At 36.4% G+C, this 19408-nt stretch overlaps 1 protein-coding gene across 1 annotated transcript in view; it reads left to right on the top strand.

Annotated features, from left to right (window-relative positions):
• Nucleotides 1-19408, top strand: part of ENPP3 (ectonucleotide pyrophosphatase/phosphodiesterase 3) — a 35460-nt gene that overhangs the window by 10262 nt on the left and 5790 nt on the right. Inside the window, exons 7-21 of the mRNA XM_059467343.1 lie at nt 1495-1574; nt 2126-2245; nt 3628-3737; nt 5139-5204; nt 6085-6157; nt 6613-6721; nt 6875-7003; nt 8375-8406; nt 11109-11236; nt 12122-12188; nt 13615-13702; nt 14458-14627; nt 14742-14799; nt 15548-15702; nt 19139-19274. Of these exons, the coding sequence (XP_059323326.1) occupies nt 1495-1574; nt 2126-2245; nt 3628-3737; nt 5139-5204; nt 6085-6157; nt 6613-6721; nt 6875-7003; nt 8375-8406; nt 11109-11236; nt 12122-12188; nt 13615-13702; nt 14458-14627; nt 14742-14799; nt 15548-15702; nt 19139-19274 (1521 nt within the window). The remainder of the gene's footprint in view (nt 1-1494; nt 1575-2125; nt 2246-3627; nt 3738-5138; nt 5205-6084; nt 6158-6612; nt 6722-6874; nt 7004-8374; nt 8407-11108; nt 11237-12121; nt 12189-13614; nt 13703-14457; nt 14628-14741; nt 14800-15547; nt 15703-19138; nt 19275-19408) is intronic.

Raw genomic sequence — 19408 nt, 5'->3', positions numbered from 1 at the left:
GCACATATTTGTGGTCAACTTGAGCAATTTTTTATGCACACTCATGCTTATATTTCTCAGAAATCTACAGGAAAGAGAAATTTCTTTCTTTACAAAAGAAAAAATGAAATGTTGATTGGTAGCATAAAATCTTTACTCTCTATTAACTCCTTTAACCTAGAACTTTCAATAAAGGTAATCAAGCTTATAGAATATGTACACTATGAATATAGATCCTTTATTGTGCAAGAGAAATCCATAGAAAATTTTGCCAATTTTCTCATACCTTTCAATTATTCAATTATTCAGCCATTCTTCAAACACTCTTTATTAAACCTTTTTTTTTCTTTTTCTGTATCACACTGGAATAGTTTTGTTGAAAAAATTCACATTTTCATTTTTTTGGTTGCTTAGTTAAAATCAGCTTCTGTTCTTTGGCTGAAATGCTCTACATCAATGAAAAAATTGTGTTTTAGCATGAATTAAATAATCATCTGGTTAAAGCTTAATATAGAACTTTGTCTATGTGAGTTAGATGTAAAAACATCATTAAGGCATCTTCCAGTCTTCATGTATTTGTTCTGTGGGTAAATAAATTGAATCTTAGAGTGGATTTAGACATTACAGATGTTTGTGTGCTAAGAACCTGTGATTGATGAAAAAATAATGCAATGTTTGGAGATACAGGTAGGACACCTGGGGTGGGATTCTCTCCAGGGCAGAACATTTGCATTTAGACATATTCTTGGAGATGTCTGCATGTGAGATTATTATATGTTCACTGAAATCAGTGTGTTTATGTTTAATATAGTCTGCACAGCACAGTGCAAGAGCCTAGAGGATATGTTAGATCAGTCAACAGACAGAGGGTGCCACGGGACAAGTTGCTGCTGCCCTAATCTGTGTTTTTGGTATACTTCAGAGTGCCATGGCCTTCAGCAGCTGTGTCAGGAGAACACAGATCTCAAAGTGATTTGCATCAAAACTGTCAACTTTCATGCAGATGTCTTGGACATCAGAGGGTTTCCCAGTCTGTTTCCAGTGCTTCAGCAAATGAGCCCTTCCCTGCTTGTCACCAATCAGCTCTGCAGGGTATCTTGTTTGGTCTGATCTCAGGCTTCAGTCTCATTGCATAACATTGATAGAAGTCTTAGGCCATTTTAGATCTCAGAAGTATCTGAGAAATTTATTTGGATTGTCAGACCAATCCAAATAAATGGAAGATGGAGGAGGAGCATCTGAAGGCCAGACAGGATCATAAAGATTTCTTAAAGGACCACAGGCCTCTAGGATTTAGGCAGCTAAATTGGGCATCCAGGTCCACTGACTGCAATGGGACAGTAGGCTTAGCTCACAAGGAGACACCAGGATTGTATGAGTCTTGTTTTGGAGTGATATTTCTCCATCTAAAACTGCAGCAACTGATAGTGGTGATTTTTGTTTGTTTTTAAGACTGTTAGTTTTCAATTTAAAAAAATATAAGAAAATGTATATTAATACCCTGATCTGTTGCAGAAACATGTGGCACACATTCAAAATACATGAGAGCTGTTTACCCAACAAAAACCTTTCCAAACCACTATACTATTGTCACAGTAAGTGAGAATTTTTGGTTTTCCTTTCCGTTATCTGGATTACACACAAAGGATTTTGTGGTGGCTGTCTTTTTTGTGGGACATGGGAACTCATGCTAAGACATCAGAGAGAGATAGAGATACTGAGATGGTACATACAGGCGTGATCTGTGTGGCTCTACATCTTGCCCTGGCCTGTGGGCTGCTTATTCCTGATCCTTGTCAGTTTAATTGGATATGGGTGAGCATGGGTGAGGACACAGCCTTTTGATGATAGCGTTTGTTAGGGTGGGTTTGGCAGCTGACATGCAGCCACATGACACACAGGGTTCTTAATCTACAGCACATCTGGTTTTGCTTGGGCTGGGAAGGAAATATGGAAAAGGGAATTTGATGGGCACTCTGAATTCACTGGCAGGAAGACGATCTGTGTGAATTAGGAAAGCGTTCTGCTTCTAAGAGAAAAATTTCTTTAGAAATTGCAGCACTGTAGCAGTGTGCATTGAAACATAGTTTAGGGTCCACTTGATTTCAGGACTAAGCATTTTATTTTGTGTATTCTTGTTTTACAGGGATTGTATCCAGAATCTCATGGTATCATTGACAACAACATGTATGATGTAGACTTGAATGCGCATTTCTCACTTTCAGGGGAGGAAAAATTCAAACCTGCATGGTGGAAAGGGCAACCAGTAGGTTTTTTTGTCATACAGTATTTATGTCCAGAGTGGTTTGTGTCATATCATAAAACAAAACAAAAAGGGAATAAAATTAAAAACTATGCAATATATTTGCAGAAAGTACTAGATAACCTGTAGGCTTCATATCATAGGCTGCCTACAAAATAATTTGCTTGTTATGAAAAGTAAAAGGACTCTTAAAATATTAATTCTGAGACTTAAAACTTTCACTCAATGTGGCAGTTAGTAAAAAAAACCCTGAAATATTTTATCTAGTACTGGAATGGTCTTCTTGCCACAAGCAGCCACAGTAAATTTTCAGTATGATTTGATTTTGGAGTTGGTTTTTTTTTGCTGTCTCTTGATGACTTGCTACAAAATGAAATTGGTTTCTAAATTACATATATTTATACATATCTTTTTGCAAATGTCCAGGCATTTAAAAGCAAGGAAGAGAGTAGCAAAGAGCTTAATTTTGGAAAAAAAATGTCAATTATATATGACATATGACACATTTCATAACAACCCTGAATTGTACCTGTGGTTTTGATTAATATTATTAATTTCCTAGTAATATCAAACTCTAATAATAATGCTGAAAAGTACCCTAAATATATGCAATATGTAGTATATTTACTTAATATGCCTTTGTATATGTGTGTCTGTGTCTATGTGTCTGTGTAGTAATGTTTATAATATACCCAAGTATCCAGATTCTGGTGCTGTTTCTTTTCCTGAAGGATTCTGTCAGGTTTGTAACACAACCAGAGCTGCACTTTTTAGGATTAATATAAATATGCCCTCTTATAATAAAGCCATACAATTAGTATCTATATCTGAAATAGATACAAAACAAAATGAAACTAGTATAACAGAATATTTTATTTGGAATGGACTAACAGTTATCATCTAGCCCAGCTGCCTGACCAACTCTGGGCTGCCCAAACATTTGATCACATTTTTAAGGGTATTGTCCAAATGCCTCATAAACACTGACAGACATAGGCAGCAACAACCTCTTTAGGAAGCCTGTTCCTGTGTTGTATGTGTCATAAAATGTTTCCTAATGACAAGTCTGAATATCCCTAAGGCAGCTTCTTCCATCTTCATGATCCTGGGGTTTGCCACAGGAAAAGGGATTGCTGCCCTTTGGCATTTATGGAAATACCTATGTGATTTTCTATGCTGAGACTATCCAGGAAATTACAACATCATGGTTTCCATGCTACTATTTTTTCTTCAGAATGTAGGAAACAAAACTTCATATCAGATATGGTCATTAGGTAACTGAAAGGAGAAGGAAAAATGCATGCTTGCAGCACATAGTTCTACTTTTGTGATCTGAAGTCCTCCAGTGGTGACAAAAAATCATTTGTTTGTATCTTTACCCAAAGGTCTGGCTGACAGCAATGTCCCAAAATTTGAAAGCAGGCACCTTCTTTTGGCCAGGCTCTGATGTTCCAATTGGGGGAAAATACCCCACCCTGTACACCAAATACAACGGGTAAGATCTGGTACAGCTTGTACTAAATTCCTGCAGATTACTCCAAAAATCTAAACTGCTATTTGACAGTCGAAAGAAATGAAATACAAGATTTTTAAACAAGTCTGACAGATAAGCGCCATGTCACATTATCCTGGTTATGCCATGGAATTACCAAAAATACTTGAAAATTTCAAAGCCATTCAGGGGATTCACAATGAGAAAGTCACAGGGCACTGTATATTCTGCTCTCCTAGACAGTTTAGAAGTCTTAGCCAAATGCAAAACACTAGGAGAGCATCCTGGAAATGATTAGTGGCCACTGCTGAGGTGCACCAATGACTGCGATATTTCCATGTGTAAAATCAACATATATTATATAGCACTCTAAAAATACTTGCACTTGAGAATAAGCTTACAGATAACCTATACCTTAAGACAACAAACACAAACTAGGAAGTCAAGGCAAAAGGCTATGGGGGACAGAAATTATTGGAGAGAGACTGCTGGATAGGGAAGAAACTGAAAGAAGAGGGGCTCTGAATTTCCTCTGGTCTTGCTTGCATGTTTAATAATGTGCACACACCTGTTGAATCATAGTTCTTGTATGTTTTTTTTCTAGCTCATTCAAAGGTTGCACATGTGAAGTACCAATTGCCTTCATAGTTTTTGTGGCATTATTTTTGTTGGGTTTTTTTTTTTGTCATTTGTGTTTCATGCAATTTGTTTGTTTTGCTATGGAAGGCATTGGCATTAGTAAATTATTTCTAGATTTTGATGATTGTGATGATTGCAGTATGCTTCCCATGATTCTTTAGAAAGATAATCTAAAGCAAGCATAGAACCACAAGTCTCTGTAGATAACAGAATTTGCAGTGATGTGTAGGCTTGGTACTCAGAAAACATCTAAGTACTGTGAGTAACTAACATACAGCTTGTGCATGACTTTGAGGGAAAGCAGAGATATTTAATGGGTGAATTCTCTTACAGGAAACAAAGCATGATCTCACAAAGGACTGGATGGCATTATTACTTACTTTTAAAATGTGAAAGTCCAAGGCTTATACTTGCTGGAAAGAATAAAAATTATTCTACCTTGTATTTCAGGTTTATTTCCTCAATTTAAAATATCTTTTTTTGCATGTATTTTAAAATATATGAGTAGTCCCACCAACACAGGCTTGTGTTTGCAAAATCAGGGTCTGTCTAATTTACCACTTAAAGTGACTTATATTCCATTAAAAATGAGAGTAATAAAATTAATTGCTATACCTTGTTAAAATGCATCATTCTTTGTTCCAGATCTGTGACTTTGATATATGACTAGAGTATGGACACTTTCTCTGTATCTGGGAAATAGAAGTGCTAGTCAGAAAGTTCTGTTAACATCATATCTTTTTTATGTATTTTTTTTCTTTTCAGTTCTGTTCCATATGAAGAGAGAATTTCAGGAATACTCAAGTGGCTTGATAATGCCCAGTCTGAGAGGTAACACCTTGTAATATCTACCTGCTTTGTTAGACTATAGCTTAGAAAGGTGTTAATGCTTAGCATTTGAAATTTATGTTCATGTTTGTGAAACATGGAATCTTCCTCACCATTTTAAATTATTATTTGCTGAACTTAAGCCTGTTCTGTATCTTATCATAGCTATGATAAGGCTGTAGGTACAAAAGATTAAAAAGTGAGCATATATCTGAACAGGATGTACTGTTGTATGAGTTTTATTTGATTGTTCTGTCTTTTTTCTTGGTGTATGTCCTGTAGGAAACATTGATTCAGTTTCTAGTTTAAGTGTGTGGATGAAAGATTTTATGTGAAGGCTAATGCACAAGAAAGGTTAAATACATGAAAGTAATTGTAGTAAGTAATTCAGGATGAAAAGTAACTGTCAGTGCCGATCGCGGTGTTAACTTTGTGACGTGTAAAGAAATGAAATATTTTATATGGCAATTTGCTAATAAAATCCTAATGTATTTGCAGTTAGAATATGCTCTCTAGAGTCTCACTGCTTAGTCAGGAAGAGTTCTTTCAGATGGTAGTTCCATTTACATCTCAAAAAGGATTGTTTGCTCTGATGTCTGAGATCTTGAATTTTTCCAGGGTGATTTCTGGTTACCTGTTAAGACACTGGATATTGTTTCTGAAACTGTAATTATGAAGAGCCCATGTTGATTAATTACAAAACTCAGAGGAAGTTGGATGATTATATTTACTGTATGGACTGTTATCAAGGTTTAAAGAGGTTACTGATAATTCCTTTTAAAATGTCATTTAATATTGCTTTTTTTTTCAAATCAAAGCATTCTCTTTAGGTGCTGCCTCTAAATTTTCATAATGTTCCATTCTTATTTATTTCTAATTCAAGGCCTGATATATACACTTTATATATTGAACAACCAGATTCTTCTGGACATTCATTTGGACCAGTTAGTGCTGGTGTAAGTAGTTCCTATATTTTTCTTATACTTAATTGCACTAAAAATGGTGTTGTAGTATGAACTTAACCAATTTATAGACCTGAAAAGGATAGTAGATGAAAAATTGCCATGACTGTTTATGACTTTTTGTTAAAAACTTTTGCTTGTGGTTGAGCCTAATGGTATCATTCCCATACTGTGTGTGAATCAAAAGAACCATTAACCAAACAGACTGGCAGAAAATAATTTCAGATCATACTAATACAAAAAATATTAATTTTTATATTTAGACTGAACTTTAATTATATTACTATGTGATATTTAGAAGCAGATGGCCTGGCAAATCCTCAGAGCTGTCTTTTACACTGTATTTCAATGTTTCCTAATTTGTAACTCAAAAATATAACATTTTTACTTGCATGAAGGCATAAAGTTCAACCTTTAAGGATCTTAGATGTAACTGATTTATCTCACAGGTAATCAAAGCCTTACAGTTAGCAGATAAAGCAGTGGGGATGCTCATGGATGGACTTAAACAAAGAAACCTGCACAAATGTGTAAACCTCATTGTTTTAGCTGATCATGGTAATGTATATACTTCTTTTTTCAAGTTAACTTTACTGAGTCACTGTTTTCTTCCTGTGTGAAATATGTGGGCTTAGTAGTGTTGCTCCATTTTATAAATCACTTTATCTTCCTTGCCATATGAAAAAGAACTGTTTCTATGTTGCCCTTTAGGGATGGAGAAGACCTACTGCAAGAAGTTGGAATATATGACTAATTACTTCAAAGAGGTGGATTTCTACCTGTATGCTGGGCCTGCAGCTCGCATTCGAGCAAAGAATGTTCCAAAAGACTATTTTACCTGTAAGTCTGGACCAATCCTGGGATTGAGCAGTCAGTGTAGCAGGAAATAAATCAATCAAACAAACAAATGAACAAATAAATAAGGAAGTGGATAATCAGTAGTAATCAGCAGTGGGAGCAGCTTTCTGTTTCCCTTAACTTGGCTTCGAAATCCATGGAAGTTGTTTGGGATTTTTTATTTTTGAAGAATGACCACTTTAGATGAATTAGAAGGTTAGAAAAGATTGTTTCAGACTCTAATTTGTATTTTCTTGACATGGAAAGATGAAGTAAAGGTAGTTTGGGTTTTTTTTAAACTGGAATTCAGGTCTTTCATAAGCTCTTCACAGATTTCTTGTGCAACATTTGGCAGAGTCAGTCTTTTTGAAGTAATGAATATTTCTGTGTGTACAAAGTTAGAGAGTGAACCTTAGCACAGTGGAGTCTAAGTCTTGGTTAAGACATTATAGCTAGTGTCTCAAAAGAACAGAAAATTGAAACCATTTGAGCTAACTCTGACTTGAAATTGATACCATGCTATCAGAATGGAAAAAAAATCCCAGAACTTTCTCTATCAGGGAAAACAACGGAGATAAAATCATGGAAATTCTCTATGTATTGACTTCAAAGAATTTGTAAAGTATTGTAAAAGGGATAGTTATTGCAGATTGCAAATAAGAGCTAGGATCCCATTGCACTTTTTATTCATATTTTATAATTGTACTTATATTTGAAGGCAGAATATTTATATGACATAAAGCAAACTTTCATTGGTTTAAGTCATACAAAAGCAGCTGAGGAAAGAATACTCATGGTTTTTCTGTGTCTCAATCTCAATAAAATTGTTGACTTATTTCCTCTAATACTCTTAGATTTTCTGTAAGAATTTTTCTTCCACGAAGTGCTCATTTTTACTTTTTAGAAAGTTAATCTCAAATGGTTAAACTAGTCTTTCAAAATGTGCAATGTGAAAATACCAAGATAGACTGAAATTTCCTGTGTGACTGTTGCTGGAAGCAAAATACAAGACAAGTTCTCCAGGTCCTGTTCAATGTAAAAAAGGTTATACTTCAAACAAGGGTTAGATAAGAGAAAAAAACCTTGGGTCTGATGATCTGTCAGCTTTAGGTGTAGGCAGTCATCAGCATGGCATACAGTCTGTCCTGATGTACCCAAAGTTCTAGTGTTCTAGTTACATCCACAGGCACACTTAAAGGTAATTACCATTGGAAACATAACATTCCTACCTGTGGAAGGTGATAGTTGCCACTGTCTTCACAAGCTAATAAAGATAAGCAACTTTAGGGACAAAAAGCATGTGTAAGTTTTAGTTATGAAGCTTTGTCCTTCAGCCATTCATAGGTATATTAATTCATCTTTTCTTTTTAACAGTTGACTCAGAAGGAATCGTTAAAAACCTCACAGTGAGTAAATATTCGTATAACTTTTACTCATAGCTACTCTTAATAGGAATCTGAGGAAAAAACACAGTTTGTAAAAAAATGAGACTATGGTGCCAGTTTCAATAGTGTACTGACTCCACTATACCTTGGGAGGCAGTTCCGGAAGTTGTTAAAAAATTATGCACAAAGGTTTGCCTTAGGGGAAAATTGTTCTGTACTTCACTTAGAGAAGAGGCTGAGTTCAGGGACAGAAACTTGGGTATATCTTCATGACAGAAGAGAATACAGCACAGAGATGCTTTAGACAATAGGCATCTGTTAGCACTGGAACACAAGTGCTGCACTCAGGCTAGGCTAAAGTAACTTCCACGCAAGAGATTGTAGAGTACATTGGCACAAAGTGTTGCAGAGGCTGGAAATATAAGTAGGAGGGGGGGATTTTAGACACATTAATGCAGGACAGCACTGTAAGGGCTTTTAGATCTGATCCACAAGGAACATCTGATTTAAAAAGTCCCTGAAGCCTAGAAGAAACTAAGCAGGTATGAGAAAGAAACTTCATTCAATACTTGGCTGGTTCTTTCACACTTTCTCTAAGTGTCTGATTCTAGGAATTTTGGAGGTGTGATTTTAAACAGAGTACTAGGCAAGATAGGCCTTTGGCACCAGGCAGTATGACTGTCTTAGGACCTTTTGACATATCACTGAAATAGTTGCAGTGCTTTTACATGTGCTGCACCATGACAGGGTCCTGTACTGGTAGTTCTGCTTGGAACTGAGCCATGCTGAATGGATCTAGCACTTGAGGGCAGGTCAAAGCTTGCCTGTCTCCCATGTGGGCACACTTTGACAGCTGAGTTCTGAAGGATACAAATAAAGAAGTGCAGAACAGAGTGCAAACCAAAGGAAGACCAAACCTATTTCTTTTACTAAAGGGTGATGTGACAGTGCATGGTGCTTTCCTCTTTCCTTATACTTTTTTAGACAGATAATTCAGTCTCTGTCGCTTTTTTGTAGTGGTGAAGATATACATTAGTACATATGGGATGAATGTGCTGGCCAAACTAAAAAATTGTAGGACAGTTGTCTTTCTGTCCTACAATTTCTTTCCTTTTACAATTTACACTGAGTTAAACATTTAAACTGCTTGCTCTCAGTGTGCTGTCATAAATTCCCCTTGTTTTCTTCATTGCCAGTTTGTTTTCTATTCTGTGGCTTGTCCTGTGCCAAGCAGTAGACAGGTGTTGTGGTACATTTATAAAAATGCTCTCAGTTTGTCAAAATCCCGGGCTCCCAAATGGGTATGTTTCCGACAAATCTCCACTAGAGGTCTCCCGTTAACCTGTTGTACTTGCGGGAGTAGGATCAGCGGCTGGGAATAGCTGAAGGAGCTTTCTCAGTGCTACATCCCCTCCCTCGCTGTGTGATGCGGTCTGTCATATCAAAGAGCATTGGTATGAGGGGAATATTACAATCTGCATGCTCTCAACTTCAGTTGAAACTGCTGCTGCTAATAGTTACAGAGATGTGACATCTTGTGCCTTATGGGAATAGGCTGGTACCAGGATGTGTCCTCTTTTCTTTCCTCTTCATAAATGGTTGGTGTATTTTGTCCCTGTCAAGTTATTAGAATGAGAGGTTTTTGCAGATAAGGTAGTTGTGTGTTTTATATTTATTGCTAATGAATAGACATAAGTCATATGTTGATTTCCTCTATTTTTCCTTTAAATTAGACCTCTTCTTCCGAGATAGTAAACACATTGAATCCTTATTTTTCGTGTTCCTGGATTCCTCTGTTCTTCTTTGATGACTGCAGAGGCACAGTTACTCCCATATCACATGTTAAAGTCTGTATCCTATGCAGAGTGTACAGTTTTAGTATTTAGAAGTGAAGATGTCAGAACAGGCTCCAAGCATGGTATAGTTTGCACAGCCTGTGTGGTAAAACAGGTCCACTTCTGTGGCCTATGCAGCTTCCCAGCAGCTCTTCCTTTAGCATTTTAGATATTCTGGGTTATCCCAGTGCTGGATTCCTGATCTGGAGCAACACTTCTGAAACTTTGCCACGATGCTTGCAGCCAGCTGGAATGGTTTCTAATGGCCATATATAGTTAAGTCTTTGCAGTATGTCATATGGTTATCATTAGGCTCACAATTCCAAGCTCTTCCATGGCATGCCTGCTAATGCAGCAGTTGTATGAACACACTAAATGTGGGTGTAAAAGTTAAGATCTTTAGCTAACAGCTGAGCAATGGACATTTACGTGTTCAGGCTTGCAGCTAAAACCCTAGACTGTGCTAAACTGTGTATGCTTGGCTTGCTTTGTTATTTATTGAATGGTAAAGTGACAGAATGTGGCAGAAATAAACTGCCAGGGATCTTTCTCTTATGAAGTGTAATCTTACCAGTCAGATGCCAATTAGTACAGAAATATAGACTAAGCAGTTCTACTGAGTGTCTTTAAGCCTTAGATGTACTTTTACCACAGTATTTGTGGGCTTGATATACAAATTGTATGTAGTCTATTTCCAAAGAGATCAAAAGTGTCGCGTTTCCTTGCATTGCTTCTGGGGCCAAAAATGACATCTGCGAGTCATGCAAGAAGCTATCTATGACTAATGGGCTTTGTGCTTGCATTCCTATCACTAAGGATAATTTTGAATGATGGGTGGTTGTTCGAAACTGAGTGAAACTCGTGACTGGACTCCTTTCTCTTGCACAGTGCAGAAGATCCCCTCAGCACTTCAAGCCCTACCTGACCCGTGACTTGCCCAAACGATTCCACTATGCCAACAACATTCGTATTGATAAAGTTCATCTTTTGGTGGATCGACAGTGGCTGGCTGTGAGGTAACATGATTTGTGTGATTGTTATGCTGGTTTTTTCATCCCACTTTCATCCCTTTAATTTCCTTCACAGCTGCTTCATTTCCTGTTTTGCTTTAGACTTGTTACATTTCCATGTTTCTTACAGTTAAAATCATTCTATACATAAAAAGGATTGTTTTGGTGAAACTAAATCGCTGTCCAGGACATACAAAAAGAAATGTGCACTGAAAAAAAAATCTTATAATCACCCTATTTTAAACTATGTTCAAATGTTCTTGGGCCTCTGAAAACAGGATACCTGCACCTGACAACTGTGCATTAATTTTTCCATGTGTCTTAGCAATGGGTCGAGGAAAATAAGTGTTAGTCACCATGTCAGAGTATTCTGTTGTGTTGCTAATTCTATAACCCATCCCCACATTATCCACGTCTCTTCACCCTTCAGAATCTATGATGAAAATGCATTGTCTTGTAAGGCAAAATCCCTTGCAGTCTTATTTATATTATTCCACAGAAGCTGACAGCAGTTCTCCCATTGTAAGCTTTCTGTTAAAATGCCAAAGAATATAACTAGGAATTCTTCCAAAATAGATTACACCTCTTCTGCAACCTGTAGGTAGGTAAAGGACTCAGTTCAAAAATGGCCATTTTGTCAACTGGCTTTGAAAATATTGTTTCACTGTACACTCATAGCCAGTTAGGATAATTTATTACTGTCCATAGCAATTTCTGTTAGAGGAGAAAGAGGTCTACATAGAAATGAATGCTATGATGAGCCATAAATGCTACAATATGATGGCAGAGTCAGTTCTCAAGGAATGATGGAGTCTGTGAGCCACAATGACTGTTACTAAGTGCTTCTATTTGTGTCATTTTTATTTACACTCTGTGATGGTTTCTCCTAAGGGATAAAAGTTACACATCTTGTGATGGAGGTAACCATGGCTATAACAACGAATTCAAAAGTATGGAGGTAAGATGATTTCTATTCTATTCTATTCTTGCACTTTCTTATGTACAAAATCATCATGTGCCAGGTAAATCACCAGAATACAGAACAATGACAGTTTTTGCAATGCGCTTTTTCTTTTCTGGCCACAAGATATGTAAATTGTAAACACATACTAGGTCCAAATATTTGTATTGAGTTTCATTGATGTGTATAAGGCCTGTTTCTTTGGAGTCCTGTAGTAAAAACAGTCTGGTCTTACCTTAGCTGCTTGGAGACAGGTAGACTGCAGTAAACCAAGTCTACCATGTTTAGCTATTGAATTCTTTTTTTCTTTCATTCTTCCACTGAGGCAATGACCAAAAAGTCTCCATAGGCTCTGGGAGTTCATCTGAGCATCTGGAAGCCTGTATGCTCAAATAAACTAAATCTAATTGTCTCTCCTTATCTTACAAGAGTTAATCATATCACCAGAACAAAAAACTAATTAGATATACTGTGTGTTAGTATAGCCTATGTTACAGTTTCATCTAATTTTCACTTCTGGTTACAGTGAAAATATTTTAAGGTCTTAAGCTTTTGGTGTTTCATGTACTTTCTGTGATGTGAACCTTTAGCTAAGGTCAAGCATGCCACTGTAAATCCCATATTCTGTGCCTAAGAATCAGATCCTTCCGGATCTTTACAACTATGTTAAAACCAAATGTCAGTGATCAGAATTACGCTGAATGTTTGTATGGAAAGAAAAGGTAAATTCTGGTTACCATGGAAACCGTAATAATAGATAGCCTTGCACAGGTGCCACAACAGATGACTTTTTTTTTTTAAGAAAGGAGGAATATTTCATTTTTCTATAATAACTTGAAAATTCCTTTTCTGTTATGGACACATAATATTATTTTAGAACAGATCATTGTCCTGTTAGTCCTGTTTCCCATATCTCCTGGCAGGCACCTCAGGAGGCTCACAAAGCACTAGAAAATCCCAAGAGTCTGTACATAGCATCATTATCAGCATTCTGCCACAAGGCTTGCAGGCTCCAGAAGGGCTGCCCAGCACTGCCTTGCACCATTGGTGGTACAGATGCAGGTCTTTGCTGAGTTTGGAATGGGTCTCTGCAGTTCCCTGCTCCTTGGTTTAATCATGGCCATAGACTCTTAAGTGACCCAAAGACTTCAGAGTGCAACAGGTATTAAAAAAACACCCCAAAACCAAATGAGATTCATTATATAGTTTGAAATGGGAATTTTTGCTTTGCATTTTTCTTTAAATTATGTGCAATGGCAGAAAATTGCCTTCCTTACCAGAATAATCCTGTACTTTTAACTTCTGTGACTGTGAAAAGACTGTATTTTTTCCATTGTCCCAGTTTTCATAAAGTGCAACTGAATTGGTTTTGACTTTGCTCCTTTAGGTAACATTTTTTTTTGTTATTACTATTACACTCTAGGCTATATTCTTAGCATATGGCCCAAGCTTTAAAGAGAAAACAGAAGTGGATGCTTTTGAAAACATTGAGGTTTACAACCTTATGTGTGGTGAGTAGAAACAATCCAGTACTTAAGACTATAAAGTTCTAGTATTTTCAAATACCAGTGTTATAAGAGCTAAAAGAAGCATAGCTAAAAATTGAGTGAATTCATTCAAAACAAAACACTGAAGCCATGCTCTTAGGCCTTCTTTACACTGATAAGAAATTGACTTCCAGAAGTTGCACTGGTTTGAAGGTTTTTTCTGATTGCAGAAGAATTCCACTAAAGAATCAGAGGGAACCACACCTGCCAAAGGGGTTTGCTGTCAAAGTAATGCCTGTGGAACTGTGGATAAGAATCTTGCAGAGAATATCTGCTCTTGCTCATAACTTAGGGTGAACCATTGTAGTCCCAGCAGTGCACAATTAGGAAGCATGAGCCTCAGAAAATATGGATTAAAGCATCACACAAAAATGCAATAGTTTACTAGGTTTCACAATGTGATGCACTTGCAATAACATTTATACTTTGCATTAAACTGTCTAATCTTTTCAATGTTGTGACAATGTATAAAACTGTACCAACAGTACTCAAATTTATAGTTACTAAATCTTGATGCCGTGGAAGATAGCAAAGAACCTTCAGACCTAGAAAACTGCAAGTTGGTGGGAGTAGTTACTGTAATAGTTTAAATAATGGAATAAGCTATTTCTTCTACTTTTAAAAATCACTAGGAGATTAGTAGATTTGGACAGATAATAATTTCTTAAAATACTGTTTTAGTCTTAAAATATGTTTACAAATTTCAAATGTTTCAACAGATTTGCTGCGTATAGCACCAGCAGAAAACAATGGAACACATGGCAGCTTGAATCACCTCTTAAAGAAACCCTTTTACAATCCTTCACATCCAGAGGAAGCCTCATCTCCCTTTTCATGTCCAGTTTCCAATCTGGCTCCTACAGATGAGCTGGGATGCAACTGCACACAAGTAAATAGGGGTTTTCTGGCATCTTTTAATCATCTTTGTCAAGTGTGTTCTACTTTCTTCATTTTTTTTCTAAAAAAATTGATTCATTTTGAACAATTCTCTGACTTTTTACAGATACCCGTTGAGTCAATAGAAGAGCTAAATGAGAGGTTAAATCTCACCACAGAAGAAAGTGAGTAGCAGAAAATGAAAAGAGCAGCAGTATTTTAAAATCCACACTTGGTGTATATTTCATGTCACTGGTTTCAGTGGGAATTTTTGCAACATTAATTACAATTGAAAGTGTAGTAGGAAAATCAGGTCAGAAGCATCTTTTTTTTTTTAATTTTTCCTTTTCGTGTCTTAAAAAAATGATAAGGGACTCTGTTATAGCAACATGTATGTATAGGAATAGGATCTGAACATCATTAAAATTTTGGAGAAAATCATAAAGATTTCAATGGTCTTGAAGAAAATGTGAGCACTGTCAGGCTATGTGACACAACTCTTATCCCTTACCCTGTATCCATAACTTTACCTTTCTCTGATCAAAAATTCCCATAGATACTTCTTTCCACCTTTTTTATGGGGTTTCTGGAAATTTTGGGAAGCATTGTATTGCCTCCTAGTCAAATAAGATGTAAATTTTACTGCACTGGCAAGATAAATTCAAAATACTTGCATCGGTATGAAATTTCAAAGAAACAAGAGTTTTCAAGTCTGATATACTTTATTGACTTTTGTACATTAAACATAATATAAAAACTATTTTCTACATTTTTATTTTACTTATAAGCCTAAAGAACCATGACTAGGTTTACTGTTGGATCTATTTGCATTTGCTAAAGTTTTAGTTAACAATTTTTGTCTGTTCTCTTAACCCCTTGTGCCATCCAAAATGTTATAGAAGAATAAATCAATAATTATTATTTAAATTTTAGTAAAGAGGGCAAACTCATCTCATTTGCCATATGGGAGACCCAGAGTTCTTCAGAAGGAAAAGGTCTACTGCCTCCTTTCCCATCATCAGTATGTGAGTGGATACAGCTACGATCTCCGGATGCCACTGTGGACTGCCTACACTGTGAATAAGCCTGTAGGTTATCAAATACCTCTACTACTCTTAAATATGGGATCTAATGGGTTAAAAATGTGGTCCATTTGTCAGGAACCCAGTTTAATGGCTGATGGATGTCATGTGACTAAGGCACTTGTGTCAGAAAAAATGTCTTTGATATTATTTAACTTTTAGCTATCTTAAAATAAAGTTTTGAGAAATGGGAATGACCGTTTGTTAGGGACACAAAAGATACAGGAGCTGCTGATGACCTGGTTCTATTAAGCCTGTCCTGTAAAAGGGATATGCTGTCAAGACAATTCTCCATCTCTTCTGTCAGTTCCTGTGAAAAAGCAGGATTGGCTGTGATTTCCCAAATCAGAAGTTTTAAGCTTTCCGATGAGTACCATGACCTTTTTCCTATTAAATACACTCTATGCAACTCTACAAGACAGTTTGCAGTAGTGCATATGAGTTCTTTGCTCTCTGTTACGTGATATGATTTCTGAAAAATGTAATTATAGTTGAACGAACCTCTGGGTGTTCAAGGGTATGCGAATCAAGAATAAATTGTTTGAGTTTTCAGGGTCGGTAAACTAATGGACATTCATGGGCTTACTTGCCCTCATAATTTGACTCTTTTTCTAAGTTGCCTTGAGGAAGTAGTTTCTATATTGAATCTTCTGTCTGAAGAGGACTGTTATTGATGTCTATGTGATTTCTTATTTCAGCAGTACAAATATGAAGAAATTACTTTAATCAAATGTATGCTGCTAAAATGATAGTATTTCAGAAAGTGTCACTACATGCTTTTTACTGATTCTTCTGTCTTGGGTGAAGTATCATGAATCCAATCCTAAGAAGGCTAAAAGTCATTTAAACAAAGGTCCATTTCAACAAGAACTGTTTACACTTCATATTTGAAGATCTGCCCTTAAACCTTTCAATGAAAGTGCATTACTCAATTGAAAACTAGTAAATTGTTGGCATATTTTTTGTCTGATTTTGCTTTAAAAAGACTAAAAAGTTCCATCAGAGCTGCAGTCTTCTTAATATTGAGCTTTAAAAAAGCTCAAAAACCCAAATAACTTTCCAGATGTTTTCCTTTGTTGAAAAACAATTTCTCAGTTAGCAAAGAATCATAGAAGTTTAAAGGGTTGAAATGGCCCTTAATCTAATTCCAATCCAGCCCTGCCATGGACAGGGATATCTCCCACTAGACCAGATTGCTCAAGGCCTTATCCAATCTGGCTTTGAACAGTGCCAGGGTTGGGACATCCACAACCTCCCCTGGCAACTTGTTCCAGTGTCTCACAACCCTTATGTGAAAAAAATTCTTCCCAATATCTAACCTAAATTTCCCCTCTTTCAATTTGTACCCATTGCTCCTTGTCTTATCAGTACAGTTCTTGACCAAGGGTCCCTCTCTGGCTTTCCTGTAGGTCCCCTTCAGACACTGGAAGTGTATAAAGAAAGTTCCTGCTCAACTTAACATCTAAATTAAGAGAAATACATATTTTGCAGGAGGATGTTATAGCAGTTTATGCAACATTGTGGGAAGCAGTGAATGAGACTGAAGTATTGGAGGATATAGGTCACAGCAGAATCCAGTGCAGTGATGTATGTTTTCTGTAGAAAGAATAGGAAATCATAAATTCCATCTGTAATAGTGTCAGAGGCACAACAGTGAAAGGCTCTGAGTGTAAGAGCTCATACACTGACTTACCTTGCACAGTAAGCTGACATTATGATTTTTTATTACATGTGCTAATCAAGAGGAATAGGCTTTGTAATTTATAACAACTGTGGAAGGACAGAGGGATAGAGCTAATGCCTTTGACGGTAAGGTTTGGCTGCAATACCTGGGAATGACAGAAAGTTGCCCTTTCTACAGAATTTTTATTGCACCCTGGGTTAATTATGTTTGGATGCAGGCTGTACAATGCTTTACACAATTTGTAGGTTGGGGTATAGCTCATTATTAGGTAGCTATAAAGAAGTGCTTAAATATTAAACTAGATAATGCAGGCTGGGCTTTTGTGTGATTTGGGAGTTTTGAAACTGGTTGAATAACATACACTTGCAGATCTTAAATAAAAGATGTTAGCATTTTGATTACTTATTATTCTCAGGAATAAGGAAATTTAAGATTGAAGGGCATTAGTTTTCTCGAGGCTTTATACTCATCTTCCAGGGAGAAAGGCACATTTTCTTGCAAAAAGACAAACACACCTGAAGGGAGCTGCATTTTACATAGGAGACCACAGCAGATGCTCAAATTCTGTTATGTAATGCAAATAACTCTTGCTTCTTGACATTAATTACTGGCTCATCAAAAAGTAATAAATAGCATCAAAAAGGGATAATTCATGATGTGGTAGCCACAGCCAATTTTTAGTTTTAACTGCTTTCTTCAGGAGACATTATGGTTCTTTGACCTGAAATAGAAAGAGCCAAATTGGTAATGAATGATTTTTGTTTTTTGCTTGTTTGGTTAGGTTTTTTTGATGCATGATCTCCTCAGGAGTCAAAGGAAGACTTTTGTCTTTTATATTTCATTCCATGTGGTATATATGTTTTCCATTAATATGCAACCTGACCGTAACATGGCATCTACTTGAATTCTGATAGAAGTAACTAAAGAAATTAAATCAAGGAGTAAAAAGAGGCACAAGAAGAAGAACATTACAGATTTTTTTTTTGCTTAGTTTTAATTGATCAAAACAAACAATGTACTGAAAATTAAATTAGACATTCATCTTCTATTTATAAAGGTACAATGCAAAATATATTCCAGTCTTACCAAAATGAAACTAAGTTACAGGTAATGGAGCATGAAAAAAGAGTTAAACGCAAAAAACAATATCCAGATGATCTAATGTTAGTGTAAAATTATGAAAAAGTGTGTAGAAAAGGTTATAGTAAAAAAAAAGTGAAGGTTATAGAAAGAATTATAGTCATCAGAATTACTTTTGGCCAGATCTTAGCATGTTAGCATATTCTGGTGAGTTACTAAAGCCAGTAAAATGTTCCAAATTTACTGTGGATTTCTTTATCTATAACTCTTCAGCTGCACAAATTCTTATGGAGACTGCATGCTCAGATGCCAAGATGAGGTGATAGTGTCATTTTTATCTACTAGCTGCTTTCCAGGAGGATGTGACATCCAGTTTGTGTTTCCAGAAATATGTAAAAGTGACGAATGAGTCAAATGTGAAATCTGTTTTTGCCTAAGGTGTAACCTTATTTTGGTCCTACAGTTTTACACGGTGCATACGGATTTCCCTGAATTACCTAAAAACAGGAGTAGAAGAAAAACACTACCCAGAAAACATTAGTGTCCATTACTTGCATTGACCTGATTCACTATGAAAATAGGAGAAGATTCAATGAAGTCCATTCTAGAAAGTAAAACCATACAAAGCATTGGCTTAGCCACAGCCGTGGGTGTAAGATTTTTTTTTCCTTTTCACAGGAAAACACATCTCCTCTTCCTCCCACTGTTTCAGACTGTCTGCGGCCTGATGTTAGAATCCCTGCTGCCTGGAGCCAAAATTGTTCTGACTACCCAGAAGGGCTGACCTTGACCCACAGTTTCCTCTATCCTCCCAGTGAGCATGGTTCTTTTTATAGAGACCTTAGAAAGTCTTAATCAGCTGGATGTGGGTTTATGTTTAAACATATACCCAAACACCAAAACAAACTTCTTTGGATCAGCATGTTGGGCAGAAAAAGGTTTCCAGTG

Source organism: Ammospiza nelsoni, chromosome 3, assembly GCF_027579445.1.
Source record: "Ammospiza nelsoni isolate bAmmNel1 chromosome 3, bAmmNel1.pri, whole genome shotgun sequence".
Taxonomy (NCBI): domain Eukaryota; kingdom Metazoa; phylum Chordata; class Aves; order Passeriformes; family Passerellidae; genus Ammospiza; species Ammospiza nelsoni.
This window is presented reverse-complemented; position numbering and strand designations above follow the sequence as displayed.